The sequence below is a fragment of the Anolis carolinensis genome, chromosome 1 (genome assembly GCF_035594765.1).
Source record: "Anolis carolinensis isolate JA03-04 chromosome 1, rAnoCar3.1.pri, whole genome shotgun sequence".
In the NCBI taxonomy this organism is placed as follows: Eukaryota; Metazoa; Chordata; class Lepidosauria; order Squamata; family Dactyloidae; genus Anolis; species Anolis carolinensis.
In genome coordinates this window covers 270,765,417-270,786,597 of record NC_085841.1, presented here as the reverse complement: position 1 = coordinate 270,786,597, position 21,181 = coordinate 270,765,417, and the positions used below count along the sequence as shown (strand labels likewise).

The following is a 21,181-nucleotide window of genomic DNA, read 5'->3' as shown; positions in this document are numbered from 1 at the left end:
CCGCTCTAAGCCTCGCGGCTCTATTCTTTCTAGCCTGGGCCGTTAGGGCCAGGCAAAAACGGCAGGTACCGACGACATGTGCCTCCCCGAGGCAGTAAAGGCACTTGGCGTGGCCGTCGGAGTCAGGAATTTTAGCGGCACACTGAGTGCAGCGCTTGAAGCGAGTCGTAGACATGAGAATCCGAAGTGAACCTTGCGGCGGAAAAAAAGGAACTGGGGAGGAGACGCCGAGGGCTGCCTTATATGCCCTCCGGGGACGGAGGGGCGTGGCTACCGCCAAAATTTGAACTTCAGCTTGGGAAGAGTTTCCGTTGGGACCTGCGCAGGCGCAGCCTCTCCATTAGTGTGCATTCACAGAGTACACGAAGAAAAATCACCTATGACATTGGAGACCAGGGTTCGAATCCCCACTTAGCCATGGAAACCCAGTGGGTGATGTTGGGCAAGGCATACTCTAGTAGCCTTAGTAGCAAATACCCCCCCCCCCAACCCAATTCTGCACAAAAACCTCATTGACACAGAAATTACAATAAACAATACAATAATTACAAAACAATTATTCTAAGCTGATTCTGTCCAATCCTGGAAACTGAGAAAGCCCTGATTAGTACTTGGATGGCAGATAGCCAATGAATAGATGGGTTGCTTACCTGTAACCATGTTTCTTCGAGCAGTTATCTGTGGAATCCGCACATATGGTATTGATTATGCCTAAGCAATACTTCTGGAACACTCTCAGCTGTGAAACTTTGGCTAAAGCCTCGCCCGGCCTCCCCATGAGGCATATAAGGCCCGGGTGGGGATGTAGCCACAGTTCCCGCCACCACCAGGTGGAAAAAAAAGCGGCATGACAGTCAGTGGGGAGGATGGGCGGGGATGTGCGGATTCCACAGATAACCACTCGAAGAAACATGGTTAAAGGTAAGCAACCCATCTTTCTCCTTCATGGTGTCTGTGGAATCAGCACATATGGTAGACTAGCAAGCTACTCACCATGGCTGGTGGGCGTCATGCCACTGCCGAAAAGAGGACCGCTGCATATCGCTTGGATTGTAGGTCCGTCTTGTAATGTGTGACAAATGTCAATGACTGCACGACAGACATCCTCCCACGGTATGCCTTGGTGATAAGCTGTTGAAGAGGCCATTGCTCTTGTGGAATGGCCTTTCACCTGGAATGGAGGCTCCTTGCCATTCAATTGGTAGGCGAGCTTTACTGTAGCCACCATCCAGGCTGACAGCCTTTAAGAAGAGATGGGCATTCCTTGGGATGACGTACGATAGTGAAGGAAGAGTCTATTTGAATTTCTGAAATCCTTTGTCCTATCGAGATAGTACGATAATGCCCTTTGGACATCAAGGAGGTGGAGAAAGTGTTCCAAAGGTGTAGTCGGAGCCGGAAAAAAAGCTGGTAAAACTATATCTTGTGTGTTATGAAATTACAAAGCAACCTTTGGAAGGAAGGTGATATCTGTTCTCATCACCACCTTATCAGCGTGGAATCGCATATAAGGAGCATCTGCACGCAAAGCAGAGCTCACTAGCTCTCCGTGCTGACGTTATAGCCACCAAAAAGCCATCTTCCACAAAAGATGGCATAGTTCTGCTGTGGCCAGCGGTTCAAATGGCGACTTTGCGAGTGCAGAAAGGACAAGTTGGAGATCCCAGGCAGGTGTAGGTAACACTCTGGGAGGATTGATGTTCTTATATCCCCGTAGAAAAAGTTGTACCATAGGATCCTGAAATACTGAAGGAAGGCCTTCCTTCTTCCCTTCTTCCTATATGCAGCTATGGCTGCCAAATAACATTTTAGAGATAACAGGGCCAAGCCCCTATCTGCTAAAGAAGCCAGGAAATCCAATAACACTGGTGTGGGTGCTGTGAGGGGATCACAGTGCTGTTGGTTCACAAAGGAGACAAACTTATTCCACTTGCGTTCATATGAACGCTTCGTAGAGGGACAATGTGCTGTCTAATATTGTCTGAACAGTGCGGGAGAACTGTGTGGATGAATGCGCCATGCAGTGAGTTGCAGCCATGGAACATCTGGCTGCTGAACGTGCCCGTGCCCGTGCCCCATGGTGAGAAGATTGGGCCGCTGAGGAAGACGGTGGTAGTTGTTGCTTGAAAACCATCGAAACATTGCGAGCCATGGTTGCCAGGGCCACCACGACACTATCAGGATGCAATTGGCATTGTCCTGGTAGATCTTTGAAACTACCCTGGTTAGTAGTGGAATTGGAGGAAAGGCTTACAACAGCCGGTCTGCCCATTTGTAGAGAAAAGTGTCCCTGATATTCCTGGTCCTGGGATTGCAACAAGTCTGGGCGCAGTACAGATGACACTTGGCATTGTTGTCCAATGTGAAGAGGTCAACGGCCGGGTGACCCCATTCCTGAAAAAGCTAGTCCACTTCCGTTTGGTGCAACGACCACTTGTGGCTGCTGAGCGACCCCCTGCTGAGACTGTCAGCTAGGTTGTTGTGTTGTCCTGGTATGTGAATTGCCACAAGGTGGATGGAATGCTGGATACACCAGTCCCAAAGCTGGATGGTCAACTGTAGCAAGGAGCGGGAGCGTGTCCCTCCTTGCTTGTTGACATACCACAGGACTGCGGTATTGTCTGTCCTGACTTGCACCGTTTGGTTGGAAAGAACATCCTTGAACGCCCGAAGCCCCTTGAAGAGTACCAGAAGCTCCAGGAAATTGATGTGAGAGTGAGACTCCTGTAGGGATCACTGGCCCTGGACAGTGAGAGACCCAGAATACGCTCCTATCGTGTTGTTACCGTCCTTGGCAGCCCACGAGAGCGAAAAGGCATTCCGCTGCACACATTTGCATGAAGCATCCACCAACAGAGGGATTGCTTGATGTAAGCGGGTAAGTGTAGCATTGTTTGAGGTGCATCGCGGAACGGGTTGAAGGCTTGATGAAACCATTCCTGTAACGGATGCATCCGAAGCTGAGCATAAGCTGTATTGCTGTTGTGGATGCCATATAGCCCACCAGGCGTTGGACACGTCTGGCCTGTACGCATGAAGAATGAAGGATCTCCTTGAGGGCCTTCTGAAGGGATTGAAAGTGCTCCTCTGGCAAGTAAGTTCTACCCGTCAGTGAGTCCAGACGTGCTCCGATAAACTGGATGCATTGCCGTGGTTGAAGATGGGACTTGTCGCCATTGACAACTAGACCCAGATCCTGAAGAAGGGAAAGGGTGAACTGAATGCTATGCAAGAGCTGGTGTCGTGAATCTGCCACCAGAAGCCAATCATCGATGTACAGGAATCCCGTGATTCCATGTACACGAAGGTAAGATGCCACATCGGCCATGCATTTCGTGAACACCCATGGGGCTGTGCAGAGCCCAAAAGGTAACACCCGAAAGGAAAACGCGTGGTCGCCTATCATAAATGAAAGATATTTATGATGAGAAGATGCAATAGGACTGTGAAAGTACGCATCCCGAAGATCTATCATGGCAAACCACGCCTGTTCAGGTAACAAAGGAAGGGTAGTAGAGAAGGTTACCATCCAAAAAGTGCGGGGGAAAATATTCATTCAATTCCCTCAAGTCTAGTATAGGATGCTGACCGCCATCCTTTTTGGGGACTAAAAAGTACAACGAGAAAAAAGCATCAGAAAAGAAATCTGGGTGCAATGGGACAATTGCCCCTTTTAAAATAAAGTTTGAATCTCTTTCTAGAGAACATCAGATGGCCATGTAGCCTTTACATAGCCAGTCTTTGGCAATGTATGGAACTCAAGCGCATAACCATGTTGTACTATGCTTAATACCCAGTTATCCATGGTGATTTGTTGCCACGCTTGGGCAAAATTTGCCAAACGTGAGCCAACAAAAATGCACCCTTGGTAAGGGATATTCCTACACTGCAGTCCTTAAAAATAGAGAGCTAGAAGAGTGAGGGGCCACCACCGTGTGTGCCACCACCATGTCATGAAGAGAGGAAGGGAGAACAGATGAGGCACAAGCACTGTTAAAAGCAGCGCTTCGATTTGGGCTGATAACGCCCTTTACCCTGCTGGCGTGAGCGGGTTGGAGGAGCCTGTCCTGAAGTAGCTGTTGATGTCGCCTGAGGAAAAGGCCTATTGCCTGAAGTATATGGCCTCCAGATTTGCAACGTAGATGCCGCCCATCTACTTCTAGGCTGGTATGATTGTTGGCGCTGAAAACCATACTTGGAGGCCGCCTGGTGAACCTATCGAGTATTCTTCAATTTTTTTATCAGTTTCAGGATGGAATACTCCATCATTGCTGGTTGAAAGGCTTTCTGCCAAAGCCTTACCCTGGTCTGACAAAGCAGAGGACCTGAGCCAGGCATGGCGCCGAATTGTAGTAGATGTAGCAATCATGCACCCTGCGACCTCTGCCGTATCTTTTGACAAGTCTTTCTGTGCCCTTGCCAGGATAAATGCTTCTTGTTGGATCGTTTTTACACATGTTTGATGTTGCTGTGGAAGGGAGTCTAAATACGGCCCTATTTTATTCCACAGGTACTCTTGATATGTAGCCATGTAGGCTCCATAATGCGCTAACCTAGTCACTATGCCAGCACTTTGATGAACCTTCTTGCCCATAGACTCCAATTTCCTGCCCTCCTTATCAGGTGGTGAGGAATGGGTTGTGCTTGATCTTTTATTTTGCATCTCAAGCACCATACCATTGGGCTTTGGTGGCTTTGACACCCAAGGTGCCTTTGCCAAATCAACTTTGTAAAGAGCATCTGCTCTTCTAGGCACTAGAGAGACTAGCAAGGGTGCTAGTTCTGGTGCTGTTGCGAGCTTGAGCAAGCAGGGCACTGATGGCAATGCAGCCATTGCTGGACCTTGCTGTTGTTGCTGATCAGAAGGAAACAGATGGTCTTCGACCGGCTGATCAGGTTATGTAACCGGGAGGGTCAGCGCCTTTGACAAACGACCCACAAGTGCAGCAAACCCAGTAAAGCCTTCTGGCAGCAATGAGTCAGCCTGATGATCAGGCTGTTTATCCCCTTCAGAGCGAGATGTCTCTGAATGTGAGAGACCTTCCTTAGGGTCTATTCCTGGATCTTGTATGAGCTGTGGAAGGGCCTGCTGTGGAGTTAACACTGGCAGCTGCACACATTCCTGGATTGGCCCAAATAAATACTCACGGCCTCCTGGAGACCTATGGATGATGTCTTGCTGACTTGACTGTATCCTTGGCAGAGAAGGGAGGGGCAGAAGGGCATATGGCATAGGGCTCTATGAATAGTGACGCCGACACAATACCAAAGAATACTCATCTCTGGAACGCAGTGTGTTTGCCCGCAAGGCATGCCCTCGCACAGACCATGCTACCTCCACATGAGGGGCGCCATCCTGTCCAATGGCTGTGCCCCGGCCGCTGTCCTCCACTGCCAGGGGTAAGGCAGGAGGGAGGCTGCGGCTGCTCGTTGGAGGGGGGTGGGCTACTCCCGCTCGGGGGAGCAAGGCCACAACGCTCTCCTCTCTCGGCATCACTGGAAGCACCTTGGGCTGCTTCCTCAGCACCTGCGGGCAAAAGCCAGACATGGCCAGAAGCAGTGCAGGCACAGGGCCAGAAAACTCAGCACGGCGGGGGGGGGGGGGGCATGGCCAGAACGGTGCTGGCAGAAGCTGCTCTCTTTGTTTTCTTCTTCTGTGGTTCCGCAGACACTGGTGACAGCAAAGCCTTCCCTTTGGGAGACTTAGATCTCCTTCGCTTGCTTGTTGCTGCTGGAGCTGAGGAAGCAGAGGCTGGAGGTATGAGGGAGCGTGGGGTGGGAGGGGCGGAGGTAGCCCGTTGAAACCCAGAAGCAGGCAGGAGCACGCACTCATACACAAGCGCCCGCAGCCGCTTCTCCCTCTCCTTCCTAGCTTGCGGCGTTAAGGCCTTGCAAGCTGAGCAGCTCTTAGCCACATGGCCCTCCCCCAAACAGTCAACACACTTATCATGTCTGTCAGTGGCTGCTAGTTTTTCAGTACAAGAAGCACATTTCTTAAAGAGCGCCATAGTTAAACAGCCCAATACCGTTTACCATCCAGAAAGGATAAAGCCAAAGCGTAGTCAAATACAGTCCAAGTCCAAAAAGGCTCCAGAGAATCAAGAAAACATTGTCTAACAAACTGAGTCAATAGACTTTCACGAGAGGTTCCTTAAGCTGCTTGTAAGGCGGTGGAAGAAAGGGAACTTATAAGGCCTCACCCGGGCCTTAAATGCCTCATGGGGAGGCCAGGCAGGGCTTTAGCCAAAGCTTCACAACTGAGAGTGTTCCGGAAGTATTGCTTAGACATAATCAATACCAGATGTGCTGATTCTACAGACACCATGAAGGAGAAACCAGGTTCTGTGGACTACATTTCAAAGGAAAGAACTGCCAAAACCATTTCTGAGTTTTCCTTGCCTGTAAAACCTTGTTGTTATAAATTGAGGGTCAATTGAAAGTACATTTTCATAATAGATACTGAGGAGTCCTGTTAATTTTTAAAAAATCTTTTTTTACAGTTTACTTTTTAAATTGATAAGTTAAACTGTTGCAATCTATATTTTAACCTGACTAGCCCATACAGTCTTGACCTTGAAGGAGCTGGGGATGGCAATGGCCGACAGGGAGCTCTGGCGTGGGATGGTCCATGAGGTCACGAAAAGTCAGAAGCGACTGAATGAATAAACAACAAAGGCCATGTGGTCATAGTAAAGACTGATGAATAAAGTGCCACTTGCAGTAGCACTGAAATTTTCAGCCCCTTCTCTGACAGCCCTCTCTGGCACCTAAAACATAAAGTGCAGTTTTACTCCTCCAAATAATAAAATTAGACTCATCACAGACTGCAGGAAATAAACATTCTTCCCCTCTCACGTATGGTTGCTTAAGCCATTTCCACAACCCCAACAGCTGCATTAAATATAGCCCTCCAACGTAGCAAATGTTGCAACCTCAATATAAAAGTAGACACAACTATTGGTTGCTGTTTGATTATTATCTAGTCAAAATGGCAGCAGGGAGAATACCGCATAAAACCACATTCAACTGCCAAGGAAAACATGTTTACTGTATTTGAAAAAGCAAATGAATGCAGTGTTATCAGAAAACCCTTGCCACTGGATTATTTCTAGCATGTATAACTGAGTAAATAAAACAGCACTGTCCAAATATGTTATCTCTAAGAAACACACCAAATAAGCAACACGAACATGTGTGGTTTTAAATGTGAGGACAATCAGTGATAGGAAAACACAGATGGGTTTTGTGAAGTCTTAAATTACAACTAAATATTTCTAAATCACAACAAAGTATAGAATATATTTGGGAGACAACACAAATACATTCACAAGAGGGATGAAAAAAGTAATATTGGTACCTATTCATGCATTCAGATGCCCTTATGCTGGAAAGAGGGAGAAGGATAGGAAGTCTCTCTCCCGCATTGCACAGAAGAAGAAATGGAGAACAAACCCCAAGAGCATACCAGTAAGAACAAAACAAGGACAAAAATGTGAGCAAGGTAAACGAGCAGGAGCCCTAAATAATGCATATAAAGTCAACTTAATGAAATAGGTAGCATCCTTAAAAGCAGGCATCATGACCTGTTTTCACAAAATGCCCCACACATTGTCAGCTCCTCAGGACAGAAATCCATCCACATTATCCCTGCCCCCCATAGTGTGCTGCCTTTTTAAAGTGAGAAGCAATAGGGATTTTAAATGCAATCAACTTAGTAGTTGTACAAGTAGTTGAACAAATGTTATTTAACGTACATTTATGACTACAGCCACATTAAAAGATGTTTTAATCAAAATGGCAATCCAAAAGTGTTAATTTGTCACATTTGTACTAAATGTGAATGAAACACCGGAAAATGAAATACTTTTGAGCACTATAATACAGAAAAAATGATATTGCAGAAAAACAAATAATCAGACAGTTTGACTTTGAGAACTAATTTAGCTATTACCTTTTCTACTTAGGGAAAAACTGAAAGCTAGAGATAAAACTAATAGATTATTCTTTCTGTTATAATTTATTGCCTTGAAAAGAAAATATATTCCTGAATATGACATAATAGGCAGCTTGGGAAAGTAATCCACCCATCACATTTTGTTCTTTTTACAGGATAATCTTAACTAATCTTAACTAATTTTAACTAATACTATGTTTCAGAATTCAAATGCACAATGTAATAAATATCTGCTATGTAAAGAAATGATGGCTTGTCCATGTATGCATTGTGTTATGGTCAACAGATCAATATGTATTTGCTTATACTTCATACTTTCTTGGACATGGGAATCGCTCTGTTATACTAACATATGCTTACCATAGTTCAATATAACTGTTCAACTGAAATAATTATCAATGGAAATTGGAAGGGAGCAAACCTCTGTCCCCACAACCCCATGCATCTCCAAAATGTCCTCCAGAGGCCTGTGGAACCTTTTACTTGTTTTCCACATGAGGGAAGGAGAAAGAAGTTCTGACATGCTAGCAGTCAAGACCCTAGCATGATATTGGATAGAGGCTACAGACATGATGCAAGACCTGTGCAACTGGGCTGTTGAGAGTTGCTGATGGGTTCTTGTGGAGCAATCACTCCTTTCTTTTCACTTTTGGTGCTATTTGTGATTTAGCATTATGTGCACACTAGTAAACAGAGCATCAAGCCAATTTGTAATAATCTGAGTTTACAAATGTTACTGGAGCTAACTATGGGAAGAGTTTTATATGGTGGTTGATTCTGCACCTGGTCAAAATCTGAGTTAGTCCCGAGTGTAACAAATAATTGTTAACATGATGGTCTGAGAAACCAGGTACATTCTTTAAACAACTCTGTTAATTATACATCTGAGGAAGAAGACTCTGTTCCGGAGTAAGTCCTCCACACCTTTAAAGTTTTTTTCACCCATACTTCTGCGTATTTTTGGATTTAAATAGCGATGGAGAACTATGGTTGCTATTTACTATTGTGAATTCCCATCTAATCAGTATTTCTAGTTTAAAAATCTGGAAATAACTAATTCAAATGGAATAAGCAAAGAAAGAGAACCAACTTTCTCCCCGGGGCCGTGGTGGAGGCTCCTTCTTTGGAGGCTTTTAAGCAGAGGCTGGATGGCCATCTGTCGGGGGTGCTTTGAATGCGATTTCCTGCTTCTTAGCAGGGGGTTGGACTGGATGGCCCATGTGGTCTCTTCCAACTCTACTATTCTATGATTCTATGATTCTATGATTCTAAGACAGTATATAAGCACAACAAACAAATAAAATACTTCTTAAACTTGATTGTGCTCCATCTTTCTGATAAATATAAGCTAATATTACTTGACTGAGTCTCAAAGTTCTCCATCAATATTTATCCAATAAAAGGAATCCTTCTAGAAAATGAATACTACTTTCATTTATCCAACCCATTATTGTAAGACTTATTCCCCTACTTATTTCTTCCATATGATTCTATCACAAATACATATATACACAGAGAAATCTACATTGATTCTTACTTCTATTTCCAGCAAGATAAAAACACAGATGGGCACATTTCATAACTATAACTAATGAATAATAAAATTGTGCTCTGACAATCTTTACACTTTCAACTTTACAGAATATGGCATTCAATAAATCTTCTGAAAATATTACTTTGGAGGTCCAACAAAATGTAATGTTTTCTCCTTCTTGATAGTGATATGCTACTTTTTATTGAAGTAATTATATTAGATGTTCTATATGTAAATCTGTTTTCAAAGACCTGCTCAATTATTTCAGAAGAAGACTTGTAAATACTAAAGTCCATGGTAGAATATCTTGGAATAACATCAGTTTAATATCTCTATTAATTTGTTTATTTTATCAAGGCTTACCAAAAATGACATTCCAAAACATCATGTTTTACAAAAAATAGACAGAAAATGCAGTTCAATACACGATAACGTTATGTAGTAACTACTGTATTTACATATTTAGTATCAAAACATCGCAATGTATTGAAAACATTGACTACAAAAACACTGACTACTGAAAGGCAGACTGCGTTGGATAATACAGAACACTGGATAAGTGAAAGTTGGATAAGCAAGACTCTACTGTAACAGCATGCTGTGGCAGCAAGCTTGAAATACGTTTCTCCAAAAGTAATCAAATGATACAGATATTTTTAAAGTGAAAGAATGTGTTTCAATTCCATATCTCTGGGTGTGAATGAAAACAGTTTTGTATATGTATGGAAAAACAACCTTAAATATTTTATTGGCTGTTTTCCACAAAGTTTCTTGATCTTAGGGGAAATGCTGCATGGTGTGGAACTTACTTGTTACTTGAAGGGAAAACGTTAATCCCCCCTTGTACAAGCATAGTAACTCAGTTGTGCCACAAATTTGAGTCAGTATTTTTTTAAATCTGGTTTAAAAATCTAAATGTCTTTAAATTCCATGCAATATCATCTGAGAATACATTCAGAGAGATTTTCATGACTTCCCTTTCATCTCCAACTTTTCACATTATCACTAAATGGGACTCCACCTAATTTTCCAGTAAGCACACTATGCAAAGGAGGTTCCTGATATGTGTACAGAAGGCTTTATCAATGGTGGGTTTTTTTTGGGGTTTCCTGCATATATGAAATATACCTAAGAAATTATATGTTTGTCACCTAGCCTCTAACAGTAAGAGAATATTTATAAAACTGTGGTATATTTGCTGCTTAAAATTAATCACAAGGTTTGCCATCAATAAATGTACCTTAAAGGAGTACTTGCGATTTATATGATCTTCAGGTCCCACTGGAGATATCACATAGCTAGGCAATGGAATACTTCCAAGAACAGATTCTTCTCTGCTGTCTTTTTAATGAAGAAAAGGTCAAATTAGTCTCCATATTGAAACTGGAATACTAAAATACACTGATGATGTTGAATATGTTTTGTCAACACTATGAGGTTAAAGGCTGTCTACTTTTTTCAGCACTGAGGCAATAATACAAAATGATCCATTCATAAAAGCTAGTAACTGTGCTACTGTTCCTAAGGAGTACATGACGGCTGAGATAAAGTGTGATGTAAAGGTTGAGAAGGACCATAGCCCATGTTGGAACACATGCTTTCAATGTCTAGTATCATGAATAAATGGATCGGTTAGATTAAACAATATTGTCAAGATAATATATCAAGTCGGGGTATAAAGCAATTTCTTATTTCTGTTGACATTGTCAAATACAGCTTCCATTTATTTATACCCTGTCTTTCTTGTCAAAAGAATTAGAAGGGCAATATGTGTCTCTCTTTAACCAAAGTTGTACCTCCAATAGCAGTAGGGCCAAGAGTCTCTCTTAAAGATCTTAAAAACTCAGGCAGTATCATATATAACAAGGCCATCTTTCAAAGAGCATGATCCTATTATGTACAAGGTTTATCCTTTGAATTGTCCTTGTAAACAGACCAGACTGCATGGAACTTTGAGAGGTTCAAAGCATTCAGTAACCAACACTCCTTTCCTGTATGTTAGCTAACAAATCAGTCCTAACAAGCCAGTGACTTCCAACTTGTAGCAATCAATTGTGTAGTATTTGTGATCAAGATGGAGATTCCAATATCTGTGGAGTTATTTCCAAAAAACATAGGCAGAGTCCTGCTTTTATGTTGATGTGAAGGTCTGGAGGAGAGACAGATACTTTTTTTGTCCTTTTCCCCCAACATGTGTTGTTCCAGATAAACTGAAAATATAGAATTTTCAATTTTAAAAGAAAGATTAACAAAATATTAATGACAACCTCTTCTTATATTTCTTACCTTGACAATTTGTATGAGCTATGTAGAAGAAAGACCTTTATGTAAGACCATTTACAGCAGTCCTACCTAAAGTGATAAACTGGTGGTAGTACACAGTGAGTTCCAAAAAAGAAAGGTACTTTTGTAACCAATGAGCAGATACATGTTAGCAATCCCTTGGTAAACATGCCTCACAAAAGAAACTTTGAAAAATATCAATGTATAGTATTAGATCATCGTAATTCCTACTTTCCTCAGTTATTTCTATGGGAATTAGTGCTTCATAATGGCTTGAAACATGGATTAAAAGAAACAAAATAATTTTGTTTGTTTTACTAATCTTCATGATTCATTCTGTTCTGTTTCTTTGCTTGATTCTCAATAACTGGCAAAAAAAAAAAAGGTTCCTTGCAGTTCAAGTGGTCCACACAACTTAGGAATCTGTAGCTCCAAAAAGTGAAAAATAAAAATGGTAAAAAATGCTCAGTAAAAAAAAGTCTGAAAAGGCAATTTTTAAAAAGTATATTCAATTTCTAATTATTTTCTCAATAACCTGTAATTTTAATATATCAAAAATAATAATTTTAAGCTAAACCAAGAAATACATGACATATTTTATGTTCCTAAAGTAACAAAGGATTAATCTAAAATAACAAAGTAATTATCTATTTGTAAAGGCAGCAAATATTGATTTTGTTTCAATTTTTCAAACATTTCTGATTTTTCTAATCTTTTTCCTTTAGCTTCAAAATGTCTAATTTCACATTTCCTGCAGGTTGTCAGTTAAAGAAAAGATCTAATATTCAAAAGTGATGGGAAAAATTGAAAATATTTCAGAAATGGTAGAAAATGTGTTTCTCTAGTGTCAAGGGACTATGATGAGAAAAGTGACATGACTCTTTGCAGCTCAAGACATGATCTCCACTTTCTTGGGCTGAAGACATTTTCCATGCAGGAGACAAAACTGTCAGTACAGATGATAATATTTTTGTACTGAAATATTTCTGCATAAAAATGTGGTTTCTGAAACAGAAAATCCTGTATTTGGAACTTATTTAGAGCAAAAAAATCGTGTGTAACTGTTTTGCACAGAAACTAGAGGAAAAGGCAATTTTTGAACAAAAATAACATTTCTTTATTTCTCTGCATAAATATTATTTTATGTGCTGGAAATTGTGTTCTTTACACAAGAATTATATATGCAATTTTTGCACAGAATCTCCAGCTTCAAGTAATCTCCAAAAACTGAACAATTTTCAGATACTTTCTCATAGTTGGAAGAAAACGCAAAATTACTTTTTGCTTCATTTGAAAACAAAATCAGCAAACATTACACCCCTATCCAATGGTCACCCAATTACATCTGTAGCCTGAAGCAGGGCACCAATGTAACAGCTCCCGGTTGCTGTTTGTATCGCAGCAACTGGAATCCAAAGATATACATGTTTAACTTTTCTCATCATTATTGAGTTTTTAATAATGTTCTTACTCAAATTAATCCAATAGAGTACACATATCAATTTTTAAAATATCTGTATGCATTTTAATCAAGTTAACTGCCTTTTCCCTTTTTCCACAAAGTGATAAGAGATAACATGTTAAAGAAGTGTTAAAACTAATAGCAACACAAATCTACACTTTAATATTTCATTCAATTCCACTGAGAACAGACAAACCAAAGCCTCTGGACTTTGGAGTCCCTTGCGTTGACTGATCTTTCAGAAGAATTTTTTGTAGGACACAAGTAAGGAAATAATATAGTCCCATCGTGATTCTTGCTTTGTTGTCAAGAATTTGGTATGGCAATTGCTTTGTCAGTGCCATAGTCAAAAATTGCTTATCCTCTGAACAAATAGCTAACAGATATGAAAAGGCAAAATCGATCAACAGCAATTCCAATTATCCCTGAATTCCCCCATATGGGAAAGGTAAATCTAGTATTTTTGGATGAGTTAAATCTTAAAGAACACAAGGTATAAATCTTAAGATTTCTAAAACTTTGAGAAGCAATTTTAGCATTCATTACAAAAAAATTCTTAAAGTCAGAACTTTACTAACCTTTGTAGTAAAATAAACAATAATCAGCAAGTACAAACCAGCGTCTTTTCCATAATCTCATCCCAGAGCTATCCTGAAAGCAGAAATGATAATGGATGCCACATTACATTTATAACACACTGGAAGTAACAACATAACTGTATTCCAAATAGAAATCCTAAATTCTGTATTCTAAACAGATTAAACGTATACACAAACACACACACTTATGGGTGTTTTGTTATAGTATTGGAAATAAAAAGGTTCTGCATGACTGTAATGGCAATACTGATATAAACGATAATAGACTGCTTATCTGTAACCCTGATTCCTCCAGGTGGTCATCTGTGAAATCATACAAATAGGTCTTGTGCCTACACAGAGCCTTGTTCAGAGCCCTCTAGAGCTGAGTAGCTTTATGGCAGGAATCCCACATTCATACTCTCTCACACATACTGGAGTATACCAAGATACTTTTCTTAGTATTTAATCCACTGCTTAAACTACAGGGTGGAACAGAAGCAGATGAGAGAGAGGTGGGCTATGAGTTCACAGATAATATCTCAAAGAACTATTGTTATGGCCTTTATGACTCACACAAATAAGAAATTTGCTGGAGATGCTGCTATGCCAGTGGCTGAAGAAAGGTCAATTGTGCAAAGGAAACATCAGCATATGTTCAAGCATCTACTCTGCAGTGAATACTAAAAGTGGATAGATGAGAGTACACTAATACTTTACAAAGGTCAGGTAATGGCACCTTTTTAATGATGCCTGAAGAACCCTTGGAGGCAATCTAGTGAAATGATGTTAAGGATACTGCGTCCAAAATGTATCTGCCAAGACCAGCATCATCTTCTCTATATCCCATACCACAGGAAAAATGTAAGGCAACTTTCAGTTACTGATTATGATCTTGATTATACTCCAGAAAATTAGTCCTAGAAGGCCATATGGAAAAGTGGTCTATTCCATCTGAATACAAAGGTACCACTGAGTGGAGATAAACCATTTACATGTTGTCTGTGCTGCCCTGCCCAGCATGTCTGCCAAGATTTTGTCTGTCCCTGCCATATATATGGAAATGGGAATAACATGTTTATGCATCCTTCACAAATGATAAGCGACAGCCTGAAGACATTACTGAAATGTGTACCATCACATTTCAGTGTACCATCCTGAAACAGCCCGAAAGACATACAACAACCCTGTGTACCATCCTGTTTGTTGAGATAATACATGACCATGGAATTGTATGTTTCTATCTAACTTTGACATTGAAAACACTTTGAAATGCCCTGAGAGCTTTTAAAATGTCAAGAAATGATTGTAAATTTTAATAATAATTTTATGAGACATGCCTTGTTAAGAATATAGAATAGATAAAAGCCATTGTTATGCCACATCTTATTAATATACTGGAAAGTATCTTATAAAAATATGAAAGAGTCTCTCATAGTATTGCCATCTGCCATTAATGTGGAGTGATCCACAGAGTGGTCCCCAGTCTTGCCGTGATGTATCTGTAGTAATTGTAAGGAGTAACTGGATGATGGAATGCCATGCCTTCTAGAATGTTTGGCAGAAAATTTCACCAAAGAAGTTCTCTACCAACTGCTTTATATAGAAACATTTTTTAGAGCATTATCTTCATCCACATCAAAACTCACAAGGAACCATAACAGCAAAATTCCCACCAATAGGTAAACCACATTTGTAATAGTGGCCATAAAGCCTAGAAGTTGTTCTAGATATAGGAGCATTAGAAACGTGATATAAAGATAGATTAATCTCTGTGCTCTGTCCAGAAGTAAAAATACCAAAGCTCTCAGAGCATTCATAATTTGTATTTTATATGAATGTGGATGGACCTGGCAGGAATGAATTGTGAATCTTTCAGGCTGACACAAAGATCGAAATCTGTCAGGTTTGTGGATATGCAACCAGTTTGTATTGAAATGCCGAGTAAGTCCATCATCTAGAATTTTATCAGCCTAGCCATTAAACAAGTTCAGACCATCAAAGGTCACATCTCTGATATGGGATCTGGCACAGTCAGTGATGTCCACTTAACCATGCAAATATCATACAGCTACTATGACTTGACCATTGCCACAGGCATTCAAGAAAGTGTTAAAAAAGAAAGCAATCTTTTCCCATAAAAACTGTTGATAGGTGGTCACACAGGCCTCATAACTGCTCATTCTGATAAGGTTGCTAATGAATATGCATATCTAAACATCAAATCCAATTTATAACCTTCCCTTTCTAGAGGAGCTGAACAGGCTCTCTTGCTTAGTTTAGCTTGCACTGCCTCCAGTATGAAGGAATTAAATTAGGTGTGCTGGAATAAAAAGCCCCCCTTTCCCTTCTGCATTCCATACAAGTCTTCAATATTGCAAACAGGAGGAATCATATTTGGTACAGGTTTTTAAGATCAATTCAGGGGGTGCTGTGGTTTATAACTTTGAATTTGCTTTAATGGTTTCTAACTGGGAATTCTTAAAATACTGTTTATATTTAATCCTGTTTTAATGTTCGTATATTTGTATATTTTAAATGGTTATGCTAATGCTTTTACGTTAAAGTAGCTTTGAGTCCCCTTTGGGGGAAATAAAGCAAGGTATATGTTATGGTTGAGCCTTATGGCTCCGATACTGGGAGACGTGGTCGTAAGACTCCTCGGGAGTCAGATACTCTCGAGGAGCGAGAAAGGAAGCGGCTGCGGGACTTGTTTGCAGAACCATCTGACGAGGATTCCTTTGAGGGTTTTACTGAGAGAATGGAGGAAGAGATGGTTAGCTCAGAGGAGGATGACATGGAATGGACTCGTGTGAGGGAGGATTTGGGTGCCACTGGCAATGATAGTATGGAAGGCGATTGGGGACCTTCAGGATTAGACCCGTGGACAAGCTGGAGGGATGGGACGGGATCCACAGCTGGGGATGCTGTGGGGCGTAGTCAAAGGTGTTTCAGTTCTGATGAGGAAAGTGATGAGGAAACGCCTGGAATTAGGGTAACAGCTGATAGTGATGAGGAGCTGTAAACTGGCATAAAATGGGGTTTGGAAGCAATGGCTAATTGCGTTGGGCAAGGTAATCTGGACGAACGCTTGGGCTCTGTGTGGGAAATTCCTGAAGACGGGTGTGATTCGTTTGCTGACTACGTAAGTTACCAAGGACACTGGGCATAGACGGCGGGAGGAACTGTGTGGGCTTTTGTTGTGCAACCTGTGCTTAATCTTAATAGCTTGGACCTCCGTCGTCTTCTTGACGGACGCCATCTGTTTATTCTGGACTGACTGACTGACTATGGCCTCGGACTCTCCTTCCTGTGATTATCGTTGGACCTGGTGAACTACAAATGTCTGTACCTGCCTTACGACCTTCGGACCGGATTGGAACTTCGCTGACCGCTTCTGCCCTTGAATGCTGCGTTTGTATCTGGAAATTGCTTGCTGTGTGGAGGAGTAACCTCTTAGTTACTCAAACATAGCTTTTGGCAGCAGAGAAGCATCTGCTGTCAGTTTTTTGTATTCCTTTGAACCTTTTGTTCACCAGCTTTTGTTTGTTTTAGTCCCAGGCTGAAGTAAGCTTTTTTGATTTAACCCGGATTAAACTCCGGTTTAATCCGGTTTATCTTTTGAACGTTTTCCTTGTGTCTTTTTACTTTTAAGGCCAATGTTTGCCTAGCCCTTGTCTTTTACGGGCATTTTTGGTTCTATAACTCCAATAAACTTTGTTATATCTTATCTTGTGGCGTTCTGTCCTTGACAGTATACATAAATATGATGATGATGATGATGATGATATAGGATTTTCAGAGTAGTTCAGGAAAGGTTGAGGGCCATGGTAGCATCAGAGAGTGCATGGTGTTGACTATAGGTAAAAGTAAAGGTTTTCTCAGCATTAAGTCTAGTCGTGCCCGACCCGGGGCTGGTGCTCATTTCCATTTGTAAGCTGAATAGAATCGGCGTTGTCCGTACATGCCTCCAAGGTCATGTGGCCGGCATGACTGAGTGGAGCGCCGTTACCTTTCCGCCGGAGTGGTACCTATTGATCTACTTACATATGCATGCTGGGGCTAACAGCAGGAGCTCACCCCACTCCCCAGATTCGAACCGCCGACCTTTTGGTCAACAAGTCCAGCAGCTCAGTGGTTTAACCCACTGTGTCACTGAAAAACTGGATCTACACAGGTAGAGGTTCAGAGATTAAGTGTCAACTCAACACACAAGAACATGGTAACCCAAAGAATTTGTAAAATTGGGTATCTTCCTAGAGTGAAAGAAGGGAAGTGGTAGCACCACTGGGATATGTCGAAGTCAGCAGTAAAAATAAAGAGGGCAACACTTAATCAGATTCATCAGATTCCACAGAAAATTCTTCAAAATCCTCTTTCTTAAACAGTCCAACTGAGGTGCTGATTGTGAAGTAGTACTTGGAATTAAAGCATTTTCTGCAGAGTCCCCTGTACATTGTTACTAACAGATTTGAGCAAATGCCTAGATGGCATTCAGAAACCTTTTACTGTTGCCATTTTGTTGTGACACCAACACTGAGCTAAGGGAATCCCATTTGGGGTTGGAAACCACAGTTTATGAAGCAGTGTTCTAGTCCAACACTCAAAGGACTACCCCACTCTAGATCTCACATTCCAAACAAAAACAAGCAAATTTAAAACTCAAGATTTTCTGTACAGATTGTAGACTTGTAGAAAAGACAGAGCCTATTTCTAAAAATATAGTCAAGTTAAATTATGAGGTATGGGAAGCTGTGATCACATACAATTTCAAATAGCAAATCAGCATTTTAGATAAACAGTACTTTCAAAAATTATTTGATGAGATCTAACTTTTACTACGTAATTCTGACTAAGCAGTTGAAATATACTAACAACAATATAATCACACACTTACTTGCTTGTGAAGCCATCCTCTTACTACAACAGGAACATTAGGGTTTCTCCTTATAGCCTGGTCCCTCTTCCCAAAGCTGTGGATTTTATTGCCAGATTTTACCACCTTGAAAAATAAACATAATAAATCTTTACTAAATACTTCAGGTAACCAAACCAAATTTAGGGTGTGGAAAGGGATAGACATGTTAGGCTATTGCAAAACTAAGAGTAAAATGTGTTATCTGGCATAGAATTTTGTGGCCTATCATGCACACTAAATAAAATAGGCTGAGGTTCACAATGTTTATGTCTAATAAAATGTATTACTAATTAGGTGCCACAAGGATCTTTGTTGTTTATTTACACTGAGTACTGCATCTAATGTAACACACATTCAACAAATGTAGAAGCATTGCACTAGCACAACTTCAATGGCCAGCCCACCAAAAGCCACTATCAGATCCCCACAATAAAAGGTGCGATGGCTAGTCATCTACCTCTGGTTCTAAGCAGTTACCCCTGTTCCCCAAATTTTAACACACTTCCAGAAACTTCAGTGGCACAATAAGGCAGTGTTATTACCATTTTTTCTAGTGGTATTGTGGTGGCCACATATAGACGATGCCGTAGCACCACTGCTACATTGGCGCAACTATGCCAACTCAGCAGAAGCAAAAGGGCAATGTATCCACAAAGAAGGAAAATAAAATTACATGTCATTGTTAGGTGAGGAAGAAAGCTGTCTCTGATCAATTTATTTTTCCAATGCTTGGCTTCTGGGTGAATAGTGCTAGGAAGTTCTGTCAAGGATGGATTGGAAAACTACCTGTCTTGTAGAACAGATGGTTTTCTAAACCAAGCTCATATGAGAAGACCCTGGCTCCAAGATGCAATCACAAGAGAACAGGGTATCGATAGAAAGGATTTGCTACTGTTAGGCAAAATGACCACACAATGAAACCTACAAAACATCCCTGAAGGTCACAGTTGGGACATCTACTCCTTAAGGAAGGAAGTATTTACTTGAGTGTAGTGCACCATTGATTGTATTGCGCCCCTCAGTTTTGAGGTGTACATTACCAAAAATGGTTTTTCTATTTATTTTGTAGCCATTCCCACCTGGGTGCAAGCAGAAACAATTCCGCTTAAAGCCTTGGCTTGGGGAGGCACTGCTTCTCCTTTGCCTCCAGCTGGGAGAAGAAGAAGATGCCAGCTAGGAGGGAAGTAGTGGCCCCCCACTCCAGGCTAGCCTCAGCCTGACACAGGGGGATGTACACCTTTTTGCGCACTATTGTAATTGCTATCAAATTTCAATTTTGGCAAGATCATTTAGCAAAAAAAGGTGCACATTACATTTGAGTAAACGCGGTAATTTAATTAATATTTTGGAAGGGGTGTGTGTTAACATACATTTGTGTCTGCCTGCACCATGCTCTGATGCTGAGAGACTGTAACTTCAAAGAAAAAGCAGGATGAAGGAAAACAAAGGGAGAAAGGTATGAGGGAAGGGAAGAAATAGAAAGAAGACACTAGAAAGCAAGGAGAAAGGGGGACAAAAAGGAAGGAAAGAAAGAAAAACAAGGGAGGAGCGAGGGAGGGAGCGGCTGGGAGGTGTAGGAGGGGAAGCAATCAGTAGCATGGCTAATTTAAATACTGTCATGTGTCTTTGTTACTGCTGCTTTCTACTATTTTGCCTAAGGTAGGGAAACATCTGGATAACAACCAGCCTTTATGTTTTCAAGAATGAGATCAGTTATTCCTTCTTTGTCTCGGGATCTTTAGTACAATCTGATACCTGCAGCTCAAATCTCCATTTGAAACTACATCTAGAATACAGATTTCACTGTCACAACATCTGGCCTAATTTTTGTAATCTTTCCACTACCTCAATCTTATTTTGGATGGGTCTGATAGAGGTATATGTCAGCTATGGATTCTGGAGGCATTCTCCCACCCAGCTAAGATTTTTATGTATTTTTAGTCAGCTGATCTCTTATCCTTAGACTGAAGATGAGAGCAAGGGCCTAAAAGAGAAACCCATTCTCAGCATGCAATACATTTGAAAACTCTCCATAATCATGGACATAGTAAGAAAGAATAAACCCTACTTGACCCGGCTGGCTGATTCAAGCATGTAGGCACACAATCACCTGACAGACACTGCCTAGAATGCCTGTTGTCTCACAGGAAACAAACTGGATGTAATCTCCACTTTTATAAGGAAAGCATAATTTGAAGCTTATTATTTCTTAATAATGTGTATCTATTCCGGTTTGAATAGAGTTTGGGTGGTTTCTCACATGTTCCATCTTTCTGCAATTGAAACATTGTTTATCATCTGTTTTCCCAAACTTACTAGACACAATTATTGCTACAACTGATTGCTATTTTCTGGAGCTATCCTAATGATTAGATGCCTGATAGAGACACTGATCCTAGAGGCTCCATTCAACCCCCAAACCAGACATGTGTCTTTGTTCCCACATTTTATA

At 41.0% G+C, this 21,181-nt stretch overlaps 1 protein-coding gene across 13 annotated transcripts in view; it reads right to left on the bottom strand.

Moving 5' to 3' along the window:
- The window catches only part of plekha7 (pleckstrin homology domain containing A7), a 197,015-nt gene that overhangs the window by 63,152 nt on the left and 112,682 nt on the right, over nucleotides 1-21,181 (bottom strand). For all 13 annotated transcript variants that reach the window (XR_010004853.1, XM_062976390.1, XM_062976511.1 and 10 more), the window contains 3 exons: nucleotides 18,709-18,813; nucleotides 13,812-13,884; nucleotides 10,729-10,829 (listed from right to left, as the gene is read on the bottom strand). Coding sequence is in view for 12 of the 13 variants with exons in the window: in XM_062976390.1 (XP_062832460.1) it covers nucleotides 10,729-10,829; nucleotides 13,812-13,884; nucleotides 18,709-18,813 (279 nt within the window). In the remaining variant the exon portion in view is untranslated. The remainder of the gene's footprint in view (nucleotides 1-10,728; nucleotides 10,830-13,811; nucleotides 13,885-18,708; nucleotides 18,814-21,181) is intronic.